The sequence below is a fragment of the Equus asinus genome, chromosome 5, assembly GCF_041296235.1.
Source record: "Equus asinus isolate D_3611 breed Donkey chromosome 5, EquAss-T2T_v2, whole genome shotgun sequence".
NCBI lineage: Eukaryota > Metazoa > Chordata > Mammalia > Perissodactyla > Equidae > Equus > Equus asinus.
Window position 1 is genome coordinate 52418449 of NC_091794.1, and position 14858 is coordinate 52433306.

General features: G+C 35.6%; 1 protein-coding gene across 7 annotated transcripts in view; it reads left to right on the forward strand.

Moving 5' to 3' along the window:
* The window catches only part of ZBBX (zinc finger B-box domain containing), a 109436-nt gene that overhangs the window by 18351 nt on the left and 76227 nt on the right, over positions 1–14858 (forward strand). For 5 of the 7 annotated variants that reach the window (XM_044771027.2, XM_044771026.2, XM_044771029.2 and 2 more), the window contains 3 exons: positions 1161–1209; positions 2005–2114; positions 8848–8943. In XM_044771027.2, coding sequence (XP_044626962.1) covers positions 1161–1209; positions 2005–2114; positions 8848–8943 — 255 coding nt within the window. Of the gene's footprint in view, positions 1–389; positions 482–1160; positions 1210–2004; positions 2115–8847; positions 8944–14858 lie in introns of those variants that run through there. The other 2 variants (XM_070509551.1, XM_070509552.1) reach the window with 1 other exon arrangement.

Below are 14858 nucleotides of genomic sequence, written 5' to 3' on the forward strand. Positions count from 1 at the left end.
TAACCTACAACCGCATTGATCATATTGCAATTCAGATGTATCATTAAGGTAATAATATTGGATAATTTGGTTATGAAAAATGAGATTAAATTATCTGTAACTTGTATAACATTGCCAGTTTAAAAATAAAAGTGTGATTCACATAAAAATTGATTATCTCAATCTTATTTTCTTTTCTTCTGTGTTTGGTACATAGCATCTGAGCAGCTGCTTAAAAAATGTGAACAACAAATGTCCTTTTGAAGCAAAACCACCAGATTCACTGAGAATAATTAGGCCTGAATTTTCAGAGATGACTGCAGTTGGTACAGCCACAGACATAGAGGCAACCATTGTTCTCATATTCTCATGTACAAATTGGGCAATTGAGCATGCAAATTGCAAATTGAAAACTAGACATCAATTGACAGTGTCTGTGTAAATGGGTACCATCCTCCGTGCTCGTTTCTGTACTTTGTTGATTTTATTAAGACCACGGCAAGTATGTTGGCAAGCAATTGGCATCTGTTTTTTTTCTTAAAATCTTAAGATCCAAGGATTTTAAGTGATTATTTATTTGAAATATCTAGCAGTGAATCTTACTTACTCAATTTTTTTGGCTACAATTGGGGAAAGTCAGGGATCACAAATAATATATTTGAACGTTAAGTCTATGATGCTTAAACATGTAGTTCTCTAAATTGGGCAAATAAGATAATAATATTGGCTTCCACAGTTATGTAAGCAGGGTAGCTCAGTAAGGATCCAGTTTAGATTCAGTCTACAGAAATATTAGATTGTGCGTGTTTCAGAAAGATCAGAGATAGAAAAGGCTTGCTGAGCCCTTATAATATTTGAATACTAGTGCTTTCCCCAAATCATGTCATGATGGTATATAAAGAGTTTTTGTTTAAAAAATAACTTATGACATACTTTAAAAATGGGCTTATATATATTTCCACAATTTATTTTCTTTTTATGAATTTTCTCTTAATTTAATTAAAAGGTCTATACATGTTTTCATGATAATCTCCTATTAATTTTATATTATTCTTTAAAAAAATGTTTTGTTCAAGATGCACCAAAACGTTATGTCTTTGTAATATTTTTGTTAGTAACTTAAAATTTCTTTGAATAAGAGAATGCATACCTGACAAATAATATCTATTTCATTAATACAGTTTTCTGCTGGAAAAGTGAAATTAAAATTACTGAAGGAGCAGCTTCAAGGTAAACAGTTTACTACTATATTATTAGACTCTAAAGATGTAATCTTTCTTTTACGTAGGAAATTTAAGTGCTAGAATTGTTCAGGCAGCATAAAGATTCTAAATCGCCAAATGATGACACTTTATGTTTGATATTCAAAACACATTTGATTTATGTTTTTTTGGGGGGGAGGGGCCTTATTTTATGTTAGAAAATGTCAACTTAGAATACGATTATAATAATAGAGTTTTTCCAAAGTGAGGACTTTCATAGCACTGTTTCTTAAAGTTTATCAACGCAGTCTTTTAACCAGGAAGAGAATTTATCAGTATAAATGTATAAAGTGAAATTTCACTCTAGGAGATTAAAAGGATATTGAAAAATTACTTTACATTTTAATAAATTTTTTGACAATAGCAAAAACAAAAAATCAATTTTGAATTTATAATAATTTAAGATTTTTTAAGAGGATGAACATTTAATTTGAATGGTTGAGATAATTTGGCAGAACAAGTTCTAGAAATATATATAACATTTATTATGGAAGCTGTTCTGTGTGGGCTTCAGTTTGATCCAGAGACGGGAAAGAATGCCCTGTGGGTGGATGTGTGTGGTCCTGTGGTCATGGGGCAGGAGGGGGACCATGGCTCCCCAGTCTACTGTGAACATTAGATTTGAGTACATGCCTTCTTATTGGACAACTGATATTTAAATGTTGTTTGAGAGTTTCGAAATGTGCATAATTTCATTGTTATCAATCAGAAAGCTGAACATCGTATTTTAATGTGATTGGTTTGACTTTTTTTGTTGTTTCAGAGCCGGTGAAACAACCACTTAATTGTAAAATGGCAAATTCTCCTGAAAGTGAAAAACCCAAGATAAAAGGGAAGGTTTGTGGACAGTGCGAGAACAAAGCTGCTCTGCTAGTACGTATACTGTAATAAGATACTGGAATAGAACTTGCGCGTGGTCTCACACTCCTCCCCAGCTTGACCTGCTGTGGTAGCCGTATACTTTCCCTTCCTTACTGTTAGGAAAGGTGCAGTGTGCATGCTGCCAGGTAAGGCCAACACCTACATGATGCCCTGAAGTCATCCTCTCATTCCTGTGTAAGGGCATCACATGACTCTTATTCTCTCTCCCTTGGATCATGCACATCAGCACACAAACCTGCTGCAGCATTTCCCAAACCAAAACTACAACAAAAATTCTTCTTTGACCCCCACATCTCCCTCTGTAGCCCTTTTAGTAAAATTTCTGGAGTTTTTTACATTTGCCGTCATCATATTCTCTCCTCCCGTTCTCTCTCTTCTTTTATTAAGCTATAATTTATGTACTGTGAAATGGACAGATCTTAGTTGTACAATTAGATGCCTTTTGACAAATGTATACCCCTCCATCAAGATAACAGAATACCCCTGGCAGTTCCTTGTGCCTTTTCCAATTAATCCCCACTACAAAGCCCACCGCTGCTCTGAGTTTTAGCACCATACATTTAGTGGTGCCTATTCTTGAACTTTATGTAGATGAAATGGTATGGTATACATTTTCCTGTGTAATATATATATCTTCCTTTGCTCCACATGGAGATTCATCCATGTTGTTACATTTATCAGGAGTTTGTTCATGAGTATTGCTGAGTCGTATTCCATTGTACAGATATGCCAACATCGGTTTATTTATTGACATGGTGAATGACGCTTGAATTGTTTCAGGGTTTTTCTACTATTATGTTTAAGGGTTCTGTGGACATTTATCAACAAGGTCTTTTTGTTTTTCCCTCAAGTGGTATTTATTTATTTTCCTTCAAAAGTTATGAAGTGAAATTGAAAAAAAGTGCAAAAAATAGTACTTTTTGACAGCTCTCTAACTTTTCGTTGCTGTTAATTTCATGAACTTTCTAAACAGTTATAGTAAAATATACCATAATTTAAAAGCTACCATCTTAGCGATTTTAAGAGTACAGTTCTGTGGCATTAAGTACATTCCATTGTTGTGCTACCATCACCACTGTCCAACCTCAGAACTCTTTTCACCTTGCAGAAATGAAACTCTGTACTTGTTAAAAAAAGAACTCCCCATTCCCCTCTCCCCTCGGCCCTTGACAATCACCATTCTATTTTCTTTCTTTTTTTCTGAGGAAAATTACCCCTGAGCTAACATCTGCCACCAAGCCTCCTTTTTTTTGTTTTTTTTTTTTTTTGCTGAGGAAGACTGGCCCTGAGCGAACGTCCATGCCCATCTTCCTCTACTTTATATGTGGGATGCCTACCACAGCATGGCTTGACAAGCAGTGCCATGTCTGCACCTGGGATCCAAACTGGTGAACCCCAGGCCCCCAAAGTGGAATGTGTGCACTTAATTGCTGAGCCACCGGGCTGGCCCGCACCATTCTATTTTCTGTCTCTATGTATGAATTTGACCCTTCTGGGTACATCGCCTAAGTGGAACCATACAGTATTTCTCCTTCTGTCCCCAGCTTATTTCACCTATCATAATGTCTTCAGTGTTCATCCATCTTGTAGCATATGTCAGAATTCCCTTCCTTTTTAAGGCTGAATAATATTCTATTGTATGTATTTTCCACATTTTCTTTATCCATTCATCCACCAAGGGACACATGGGTTGTTTTCACCCTTTAGCTTTTGTGAATAATGGCACTCTGAACATGAGTGTACAAATCCCTGTCCAGGTTCCTGCTTTCGGTTCTTTTGAGTATGTATCCAGAAAGGGAATTCCTAAATTCTTATTCTCTCTTGAACCCTCACCATTGAGTATTAGGTCTCCACTACTGTCCAGCAACAGTTCCTATCAAGGTCTCTAGTGACTCCCACTAGAGTACGTAGTGTAAGAGACATAGAGTAAGTATGGTGGCCAATTCTCCATTCTTATCTTAATCTATCCATAATGTTTGATACAGTATCCCTCCCCTCTGCGATGACTCTTCCCTTGACTTCCTCTGGCACACCATTCTCTCTTGGTTTCATTTTCCTTTGCTAGCTTCTCAGTCTTTTTTTTTATTGATTTTCTGTTTTCTTGACCCCTTAACATTGGAGTGCCACAGGCTCGGGCCTTAGGCTTCTTCTCTAGTCTATCCGTGCTTACTCTTTAGGTAATTTCATCCACTTTTTGGTTTTAAAGACCATCTCTACATTGATGGTTCCCAAATTTGCATCTCTAACTCATACCTCTCCCCTGAAATTTCGACTCAAACTACTTCATCCTTACCTCTACTTGAGTGTCTAACAGAAATCAAAATTGAACCCTTAATATCTCTCCAGCAAATTTTCTCCTCCCACAGTCTCCTTATCGTATCAATAAAAGTCAACTCAAATGTTACCTACCCTGATAGTCCTTTATAAAATAACAATAGCTGAATTGCACTCTGTAGTTTGGTGAAGCTGCTAAATTCATCTGCATAGCATTTATCATCCTTTGTTATATATTTGACTCTTTTCCACCCACCGACAATATAAACTTCATGAGAGTAAGGATTTAGTTTTGTTCACTGCTGTGTGCCCACCACCTAGAATTATGCCTGCAATTTAGTAGCCACTCAAAAATATTTGTCGAATGAATCATTTCTTTAAAACTTTTCTGTAATATAGACATTAGATATATCTTCCTTTCACTTAGTATTGAAGGTACTCCAATATCATTTGCAATTTAAAATATTACACACACGTAGGAAGCAGTTTTCCCCCAAAGAATTGAATGATTATAACTAATATTTGTAGATTACTATAACTAAAATTTGTTATAGTTTCAGAGAATTTGGCCATAATCACTTTTGATTTAAAACTGTGTTACTAGCCTTATTTCATGGCAGTTTTAACTGGGCTCAAAGGGGTAGAATGCTGTCAATTTAATAAAGAGCTAATAACAATATTAAATGTAAAACCCTGGTTCTTGGTATAATGTTCTATTACATCATACTATTTTCTTATATGATTTGATTTAGTGGTGGACAATAATTTAAGGACTCTTAAATTGTATTTATTCAGAAATGTTTAAAAAATATAGAGAAATGCTAATATTCATGGAGTTGGAAGTATGAAAACTAAAAGGCGCTTACTGGCTGAATTGAGTTGTTGGGGTCCACTGTGGATGATCATGTAGGATCTATGAGTCAGTATTTCTTGTGAATCCTAGCCTATGTTGAGCACTGTTTAAAGGCCGTGGAATTTGAACACTATGGTATATGGAGATAAGATCTGACCGAGAAATAAAGGATCTGTTTTTTCAGAGAGAAGGAAAAGCAAGAAAAGAACATCCCAGACAAGACAAATGTCATGTGCCTTGGCTGGAAAGCAGATGAGAGTGACGATGTGTGCAGGAATTATAAAACTGATTTACCTGAAAACTATCATATATAGAAGCCAAGATTTAGGCCCTACACGTTCTTAAAGAATTTTGCTAAGTTTTAAGAAAGGATGTTCTTTGAATTGAAATGGAAATAATGTCTCATGATACTTGTTAAAGCACAACAATAAGTTATTTAAAAGTCCAGGCGCGGCAGATCTAATGAAGTAGACAGTGGTAGTGTTAAACTCTGAGCTTTCTTGTGCTCTTAGCTTCCCTCATCCTCAATGGTAATGCTGACTCGATAATTAGAGTCAACCTTTCTATATCTTATCATAGGGAAAACTGTGTATGGGGAGTAGGGGTTAAGAGCTTGTGTTTGAGGGATTTGAATCTCAACTTTCCTTGTTATTAGCTATGTGACCTTTAGCAAATGACTTAATTCCTTTGTATTTCTGTTTTCTCATTTGTAAAATGAGATAATACAAATAACAGTAGTCTATACCTCAAAGTTATTGAGGAGAATGGTTAGTGTGTGTGAAGTATTTAACATTGTGCCCGGCACATTAAGAGGAGACAAAAAATTATATGTATTGTATTGTTGGCACATTTTCTTATGTCCTAATGCACTCACATGTATTGATGGTAAAAATAAAACCCCAAACTTCCAAATTTCTTATTTTTTAAAAAGAAATTCCAGTAGCTTTAGGCTAGTCTTACATGGTAAAAGTGAAATGGATAGTTAAAAATTATATATTAATTTGGCAAATGTGGAAATTTAATTAAACTAGGTGGATTCTGAAAGCTTAGTGTAACTGATCTAGCCTTGATCAAATTAAAAATGTATTTGCTAAAACTGCACTTGGGTATTCCACCATCAAAGAAGCACGTGTGGTGGAATGGAGTCCTTATCTAGTAGTTTGTAGTATGTTCCTGCCAGTTTTACAAACTGCCTAAAAATATTTTCCAGTTGGTGGTCATTTCAACCCCATTTAAATCCATATATGCTTGTCTAACAAAATATATAAGCTTATTCTGCATCTCCACCTTTGATCTTCCAGTCAACAACATCCATTTGGCTATTTTCATTAAAAGTCTGTTGTTAACAAATACTTGGCTTAGAATTATACACTGAAACTGGTTTTTAGCCCTCTATATTACATTGTAAAAACAATGCCAAATATTTATGAGAAATTCATTAAAATGTTAGCAGATATGTAAAATAAAAATTGAGCAGAATACATTTTGTAATCTACAGCAATACAATAATACTACCATATATGTATGTGACATTATAGCTTTTCAATTGATTTTGCACTTGAAAAATTATGGATTTAGATGATGTTATCACCATCATTTCTCTAAGAGACTGTAGCTCTTGAAACAAGGGTTGGTAGGTAGGACTAGTTCCCATAGTAGGGATGGTGTTTATTTTTTTTCTGCTTAAGTAAAAAATCCGGTGCCTTTTAGCTAATCATATTTGAAAAAACACATTCAGATTTTGACAAATACCAGACCATGTAGTCATTTGAAATGTTGGATTTTTAAATTGCAGATTTTATCAAGGTTTTTCAATAAATGATCACGGCTGCAATTAATGGTCAATGATTGATTTAATGATTTGTAATGTGGGTCATGGGTAAGAGCTTGAGCTTTCAGCCGGACTGTGGGGATGCAATCCTGGCTCTATTACCTGTCCAACTGGACAAATTTCCAATCATCATGTTCTTTTGTTACCTCATCTTCGCGATGGAGATGCTGTTGCAAGGATTAAATAAGATGGCACATGTAAAGCCCTTAGAACAGTGAGAGTAAGCCCTCACTACAAGTTGTGAATGTTGTTGTTATTATTTGATTCTAGCCTTCCTTTTTAGTTTCATTTTAGTTATATAAAATTTCGCACTCTTTTAACCTTTTTTTAGTGTTGTACTAATCATTTTATATTTAATAAACCTGGCTAAATTATTGTCATCATGGGGGCTTGTAACAATTTTTAAAAAATTATTGGGCTTCAAAGTCTCCTATTGAGTTTTGAATAAGAGTTTAGTTTCCTTTTCTACATCCTATGCATCCTAGTGTCTTGTTACTCAATGTGTGGTCTGCACACCAGCAGCTGCCTGGGCGTCACCTGGGACATTGTTAGAATGCAGGATCTCAGGTGGCAGTCCAGACTTCCTGAACCAGAGTCTGCACTGTAACAAAGTTCTAGGTGATTCATATGCACAGTGCAGTTTGAGAAGCATCACTGTATTGCACATTTCAGTCACCATTGACCAGTCCAAGCAGAAGAGCTTGGTCGACCCTTCCCAAGTCTGTGGCAACTGCTTTATGCTTATTATTCCCTGATATGAGGAGAGAGGAAGGAGGGGGAGAATGGTTGTGGGCTCCCCAAGGGGAGAGGAAATGGAAGAGGTGTCAAGGGAATGTGAGCTCCTTGACTCAGACTTTCTGACAGCATCTCTCCAAGTCCTCACAATTATTTATGCTACTGGTCGTTCTCAATCTAGGCCAAACTCAAGAAAATGAGGGATCTTAGCCGTTTCCACTACTATTGTCATATTGTAAAGAGTGCTGAAGTGGCTGTACGACTGCACGATAGTGATTTCATTTACAGTGAAAATTCCATTTTCTCTTTACTTTCAGTGTTGCTTGGTACCATCATAGATAAAGGTATATCACATTATTCAATTTGTCCCTAAATTTTAAAAAATTTACATTTTAACACCATAGAGAATTTGGAAGGTAAATATAAACTTGCCCATAATCATTTCACCAGTCATAAACATTGCTGACATTTCGATGCATTTCCGTCATGTTGTTTTGTTTTTTTTTTTTTTACTTTCTTTCCTTAGGAATCTTCTAAGAACAATTTTAAAACCATGTTTTAAGAATCATCATTGAAGAAATCCCATTCAAGGAATTGTATGGGTACTTTTAGAGGCAAATAGTATACGTATAATTTTTATAGTTGTACCATGTAAATCCATAAAGAATGGTAAAAGAATTCGTAAAAATATAGTTGTGACCCAGAGATAATGCTGTTGAGCTTTTACTAGGTGACCTGAGGCTGCCGATTCTTATATGACCTATTCAGAAATTATACACACATACATACGTCTAACACATATATCTGAAACCTACATTGTTGCTATTATATGTATTTTGATACAAGAGTAATTAGTTTACAAGTTTTTCTCAGAGTTAAATCTTAACTGGGACAAGTTTCCTCGGGCTTCTCAATTCTGATGACATCTAGGTATGTAATTAAAGAAATAAAGATGAGAACAATGACATATTTACACAAATATGTTCTCAAAGCCATATTCTAAGATTGTATGATTTTTATTATCTTTCAAGGTATGCCTTGAATGTGGGGAAGATTATTGTTCAGGATGCTTCGCTAAAATTCACCAGAAGGGGGCACTGAAGCTCCACAGAACAACTCTTTTGCAGGTAATGTCTTCAAAATGCTTTACTTGCAGTGTATTTATAAAATGTTTCAACACAAAGACATTTAAAACATATTTAATTATCTAGAGTTTAGGATGATTTATGTTAATTTCTAAAATTATATTATGTATAGACAGTCTTTACATATATCTTAAAATTATTTTACTGAACACTAATTTGGATTCTATTTTGCTATTTAAACTGTTTTAATATAGTTCCTGAAACACTTAGCTTGATTAGAGTTTTTAGATTATGCATCCTGTCTGTGAACTTTACATTTAAAAATTAGACAACAGTTTTTTCTATTGTTTTTTAAAATAAACACATGGCTTATTTTTATTTCTATCAAGTTTATAAATAGAAATCTCTTACATTTTCTTTTCATGTTTATTTTAAAAAATTAGTCTTTTATTTGTCTTCTCTTGTTATTATTCAAATAAGCTTATCTCTCAGCTTTCTACTTTTCCTCCTATGTATCAGAAGATTTTATTTATCCTCATATAGTCATTGTTTTTCGAAATACCTAAACTCAAACTTGTCAGATGGCTTTGTTGTTCTAACGCTTAAGCAATAAATATGGCTAAATATGCATAAGACATTATACCAATAACATTTAATAATGCATTGATTTATCATAGATTTCATTCATTTTACAGTAATTTATTCAACAAATATTTATTGAATACTTTTCAGAAAGCCAGGTCTGTGCTAGGCAGTGACCTTACACAGATGAATGTCACTAAAATCCTGCTTTTAAGGACCTGAAGGTAAAAGTGAGAACCAAGGACCTGGTGTGATGGGTTAAAGACTTTAATATTATCTTGTAGGTAAAGAGAGGGAGAAGATCAGATCTGTATGTACAAAGATCACTGGTAGATTTTAATCTTAACATGTTGCTTCAAGATAAATATTGGTAGCTCTCAAGGATGCTGGTGACCAAAGTCATGATAACCACAAAACATAAAATAGACCTTCCTCATGTCAGTGTTTACCACTCAGTTACTTTCCACTGGCTACTTAATGTTTGGAGGGTCCGGGCAGAAATGATGGAGAGAAAACAAAAAACCACCACCTCTTACACCTCTCCCTCAGGATTGCACAATGGGACAGTCATAGAAATGAAAATGAATTTATAAAAAAGTGAGTGTGATTGTTAATATAGGAATAATATAAAATTTAAATAAAAGCAGTCCATTTTAAGGGTAAAATGTGTAATTACCCCACTGTGAGTTCATATTACGAATTTTCCATTCCATGATTTATTCAGCACATTTTCTGATTATCACTGAATTTAGGCGCTGTGCTGGTTGGTGTGAGATACAAAGGAGAATGAGACGTGGCTCCTTCCCTCACCTCAGTATTTGACCTTCCAGATTTATCCAAGTCTGATTCTCTTCTCTCTCGCCTTCCCTTTGTTTGTTACTCTTTTTATATAATGTCATTTCATCTACCCACATTGCTAAGTAAGGATATACTTTGAAGGATATCATTTTTTCTACATAATTCAAGGAAATTTGTTTACTTATTCACTCAGCAAAAAATTTAAAAGTTTTTTTAAAGGAAACTATTTCAAAATGTATGACATACGCCCTCCCATCTTTGTAGAGTACGGTGAACACAGTCTCACTGTGTACTGATGACTCCTGCCCATTATTTTGACTCTTAGCTATTATAACAGTTAGTAAGAGAAAGGTCTCAACCAGCTAATGTACTATGCTTAGCTACACGTTCCTCCTAAGAGATTTGCTCTTCTGCTTGGTATTTCATTTTTCTCCTATATCATGGCCTTACCTATTCTCTGTCATCACTTCTTGACTTTAATCAATTGTCCCTTTAGCCATCTGCCATTTTTGTCCTATTTCTGTCCTCTGTTTAACCCTTTAATTCTTTCCCCTTTGCTTTTGTTCTCCTTGTTTTCGTCGTTCTCCCTCCTTTCACCCTGTGCCCTAAAGTTCTGGTTGCTGCTGTGTCTTGGTCTGGTGACCGTTTGTCGGCTCTGTGTGGATCTCTCTTTCCGTTTCGCCATTATCACCCAGTCATTCAGTGTTTTCACAAATATTTTGTAGCTGTTACAGTCATGAAACATTTTTGTTGACTGTTGAACTCATATCTAATCTGAGAAGTTAGGGTAGACATTTGGTATTTGAATATTAAGCATTACTACATGAAAAGCTAGCATTCTAGGCTAATGGTTGCCATACTTTATATTCTTTAACCTATGCTGGCATTTCTGGTTATTATAAAGTATAGCCAAATTTGATGTTTGTAAACCATTTCAGCCTCATCTTATTGCCCATGTGTTCTTGCAAATTTCGCAGTCAAGAGGGACCATTTATTATTAGCATATCTTGTTTTACTTAAGAGAGAAATCCCTGAAAAATTGAAGGCAAACTACTACCATTTCCATATTGACTAAGATTATAATTTCAGAGGACCTTTCTTTTGATTTATGAATGATTTATACTTGGCAGTGATTCTAACACAAGTTTTTTTGCCTTCTCCAACCTCTGTTAAGCAGTTAATTATGTGCAAAAGAAAGTGTAAATGCATGAGGGGAGTTACTAAGAATGGAAATTCTACTACATTTAGAATAATTTTCGACACTGAGAGTTGCAACAAAAGTTTTTTTCAGTGGAGGAGCCTCACATTGATGAAAAATAACGTCTTAATATACTGGACATTCCTATTTCCTTTTAACAACATATGATCAAGCAGAAAAGATGAGGTTAATCAGAGAGAATAAACAATGGGAGGGGGGAAACAAGCAAAAGGTATTCTATTGTGAAGTCTGACACGCACAAAGGGAGGCCGGATTAAGTAAATCATTAACAGATTTTGATAAGTATATTTTCTTAATTGGAAGGAGATTTTCTTAACTGGAAGGAGAGACCTTGGGAAGGGGGGAGGTTAGTAAAGAAAGAAGGGATAATTGAGGTAGGATTTCCCTGTTTTCTGGTATGAGGCATTTATCTGCAGCCTCTTTACTTTCTTATCTCCAGAGAAAGATGTGCCTATATAAATATGGATGCCAGTGGGAATATATATTTACTTGAACATGCCTACAGGAAAATAATTGCCAGGCAGAACTCAGTTATCATCAGAATACGATTCATGCTTACTGACTTTATGGTAGACTTTTTCTTTTAGTTGACAATGACCAATATCAGCTTTGAGGCTCACACTATCATCATTCTGTTACTGGTCAGAATAAGACAGTATTTTTAGGTCATAGCTAGCCATTTTTGATAATATCATGGTTACTCACTTGGGTGATCTTAATGTGCTCCATTTTAAATGTTGCACATACACATATGGTAGATCCTGTGCCACCCAGATCCTCCTCTTTAGGACAGAGACACTCACTGCCTCAGCTACCTGGAGTGTCACCTGCAGATGGATCATAGTTGAGTCTCTCCCCAGGAATTGCGTTTGCTCAAAGGGACCTGTCACTTCCTAGATTATACTCCATCCCTGGAGGCAGCCCACTTTCTGGTCCAATTTCTGGCCTATGTGAGAGTACAAATTCCTAGCAGATCCCTTGCCTCATTTGGGGATGACTCTGATGGCCATTACAACTTCTCCCTTGGGACTGACAATTGCATTGAATCCAGCTTTCCTCTTTGCCCAATTCTCCTGCTTTCACTTGCCCACAGGGGTTCTTCTCAGGACACTCCCCAGTAAAAGTCATGCAGGCAAATTCAGAATTTGTTTCCTGAGGAACCTCACCCATAACAATATGTAATTCAGAGTGAAATTACAGATAATTGTTGGCCTAATTTTAGAGTCTGCTGCTATTTTTGAAGGGCAGTATATAACACCTCTTTCTTCATTTTCCAAATTCTGAATCAAGTGAGAAATAGATATTAGAGTCAAAAAGTAGAAATCAAAATGTCAGTTTTATTATTGATAAATCAGAATTGGTGGTTGTGGCATGGGTGTTCAGACAAATTCAGCTTCCTGATTCTTTCTTGAGTTGAACTTTATTTGCTGTTCCCCCGGTCTCACACCCCCAAAAAAGTATAGACATTTCCCTTTGTCAGGGCAAGGCTGACCCAGTAAAATTCCTTAATGGATGTCTAGGCCAGAATCCATCCTTCTCTGGGCCGGCAGCTCTTAGAGTACCCAGAAGGGGAGGAGGTGCACATTCTCACTTTCTTCTCCCAAAGTCTCACCAATAAGATGGAAATACAAGGATGGGGAGTAAATGTTCCCTCAAAAAGGAATTATCACAATTCACATGATTTTAGAGTCCAGGTGATGTAAATATTCTTAAAAAAAGTATAAATTTGCTACTTATTAGTATTAGTTAATATTGCAGTTAAGGAAATAAAATATTTAAAATATTTATAGACAACTGAGTGTTGGCATGTTTTTCTCCTATTTCTTTAAGGGGAATACTGTTAATTTCCTGTGTTACAAGTCTGTGTTCATTGCCCTTCAATATGATTGTCATTTTGCACTTCTTCTGTCAAGGGGTTTTTAAAACCTTATTGTTATTGACTATTCTCTCTCTTATATTTTCTGATAAGTTTCAAATCCTGTGAGGAGAGGGGCTGTTTCTATCGTGTTCATTATTGTAGTTTCAGTACTTGACGTTGTGCCTGGCACATACAAATCAATTTTTGAATGAAGGAAAATGTGAGTGAATCCCTAATGATATGATCAAGCTGCTGAAATAATTTAAAACTATTTTAAGTAGCGAAGTTAATTTTTTTCTGAATTTTAAAACCAGAGATTGGGTAATAAGAAGAGCTTATGGTATGCTAATGTGTTATGTTGGTGAAATGTTAACAAAAGCTTTTCCTCTTCTGTATGAGAATTCGAACTTTAGTTAACTTTCTAGTTCTTTCCCTGGGAAACAGATAAAGGTAGGGATGTCAATTGTGTTCCTAGACAGCATACTTATGGAAGCATGACTCCTGATTGGCAATTGCGTCTAAACGAGAGAACCGTATATCCTTGGAGAAAGCCAGAGCTCCCTGAGTGTGGTAAGCTTTGTAGCTGGCACGTCTGCTGTGGGGCTCTGGAAGCCATGCAGGTGGGGACTGACTCTGGTGGAAAATAGGGCTTCTAAGCCAGGTATGTCCTTCATCTGTGTGAGCTGTTCTTCTGTGTGAACTGCTGCAAGACTCCCACCAAAAAAGAACAGTTCATGCTGTGCTGTTGGCAAACTGTTGTTCCTGTTCTTCTTCTGAGTAGACCAGTGCCAAGAGCGGTTTGATGACGGCCTCGAGAGTCTGCAAGTTTAGTTAGCCCAGACAGACTCTGGTGGGCATTCCAGTAAAATGTCTGATTAACCAGAATTTCAAAAAATAGAATAGTGGGATACTCAAAAGATAAATGAAGAACACTTGTACAGACATCATTGACAAGAGTTTTTAAAAAACAGCTTTTTTGAGATATAATTCACATGCCATACAATTTATCCATTTAAAGTGTACAAGTCAATGAATTTTAGAATATCCACAGATATGTGTAACTGTCAGTACAATTCATTGTAGAACATTTCCATCACTTCAAAAAGAAACAGACCCTTTTGCTACTACATCCATCCCTCTATACCCTCCCCCGCCAATCCCCTGGCAACCACTGATCTGCTTTCCATCTCTATAGATTAGCCTATTCTAGACACTTAATATAAATTGAATCATATAACATGTGGTCTTTTATGTCTGGCTTTTACTTAGTATAATGTTTTCAAGGTTCATCCATGTTGTGGCACGTATTAGTACTTCAGTTATTTTTATAGCTGAAGAACATTCCATTATATGGATATACCACATTTTTTATCCATTCATCATTTGATGGACATTTGGTTGTTTCTACCTTTTGACTATTTATAAACAATGCTGCTATGAACATTTTTGAACAGGTTTTTTGTGAACATATGTTTTTATGTCTCTTAGATATATCTCTAA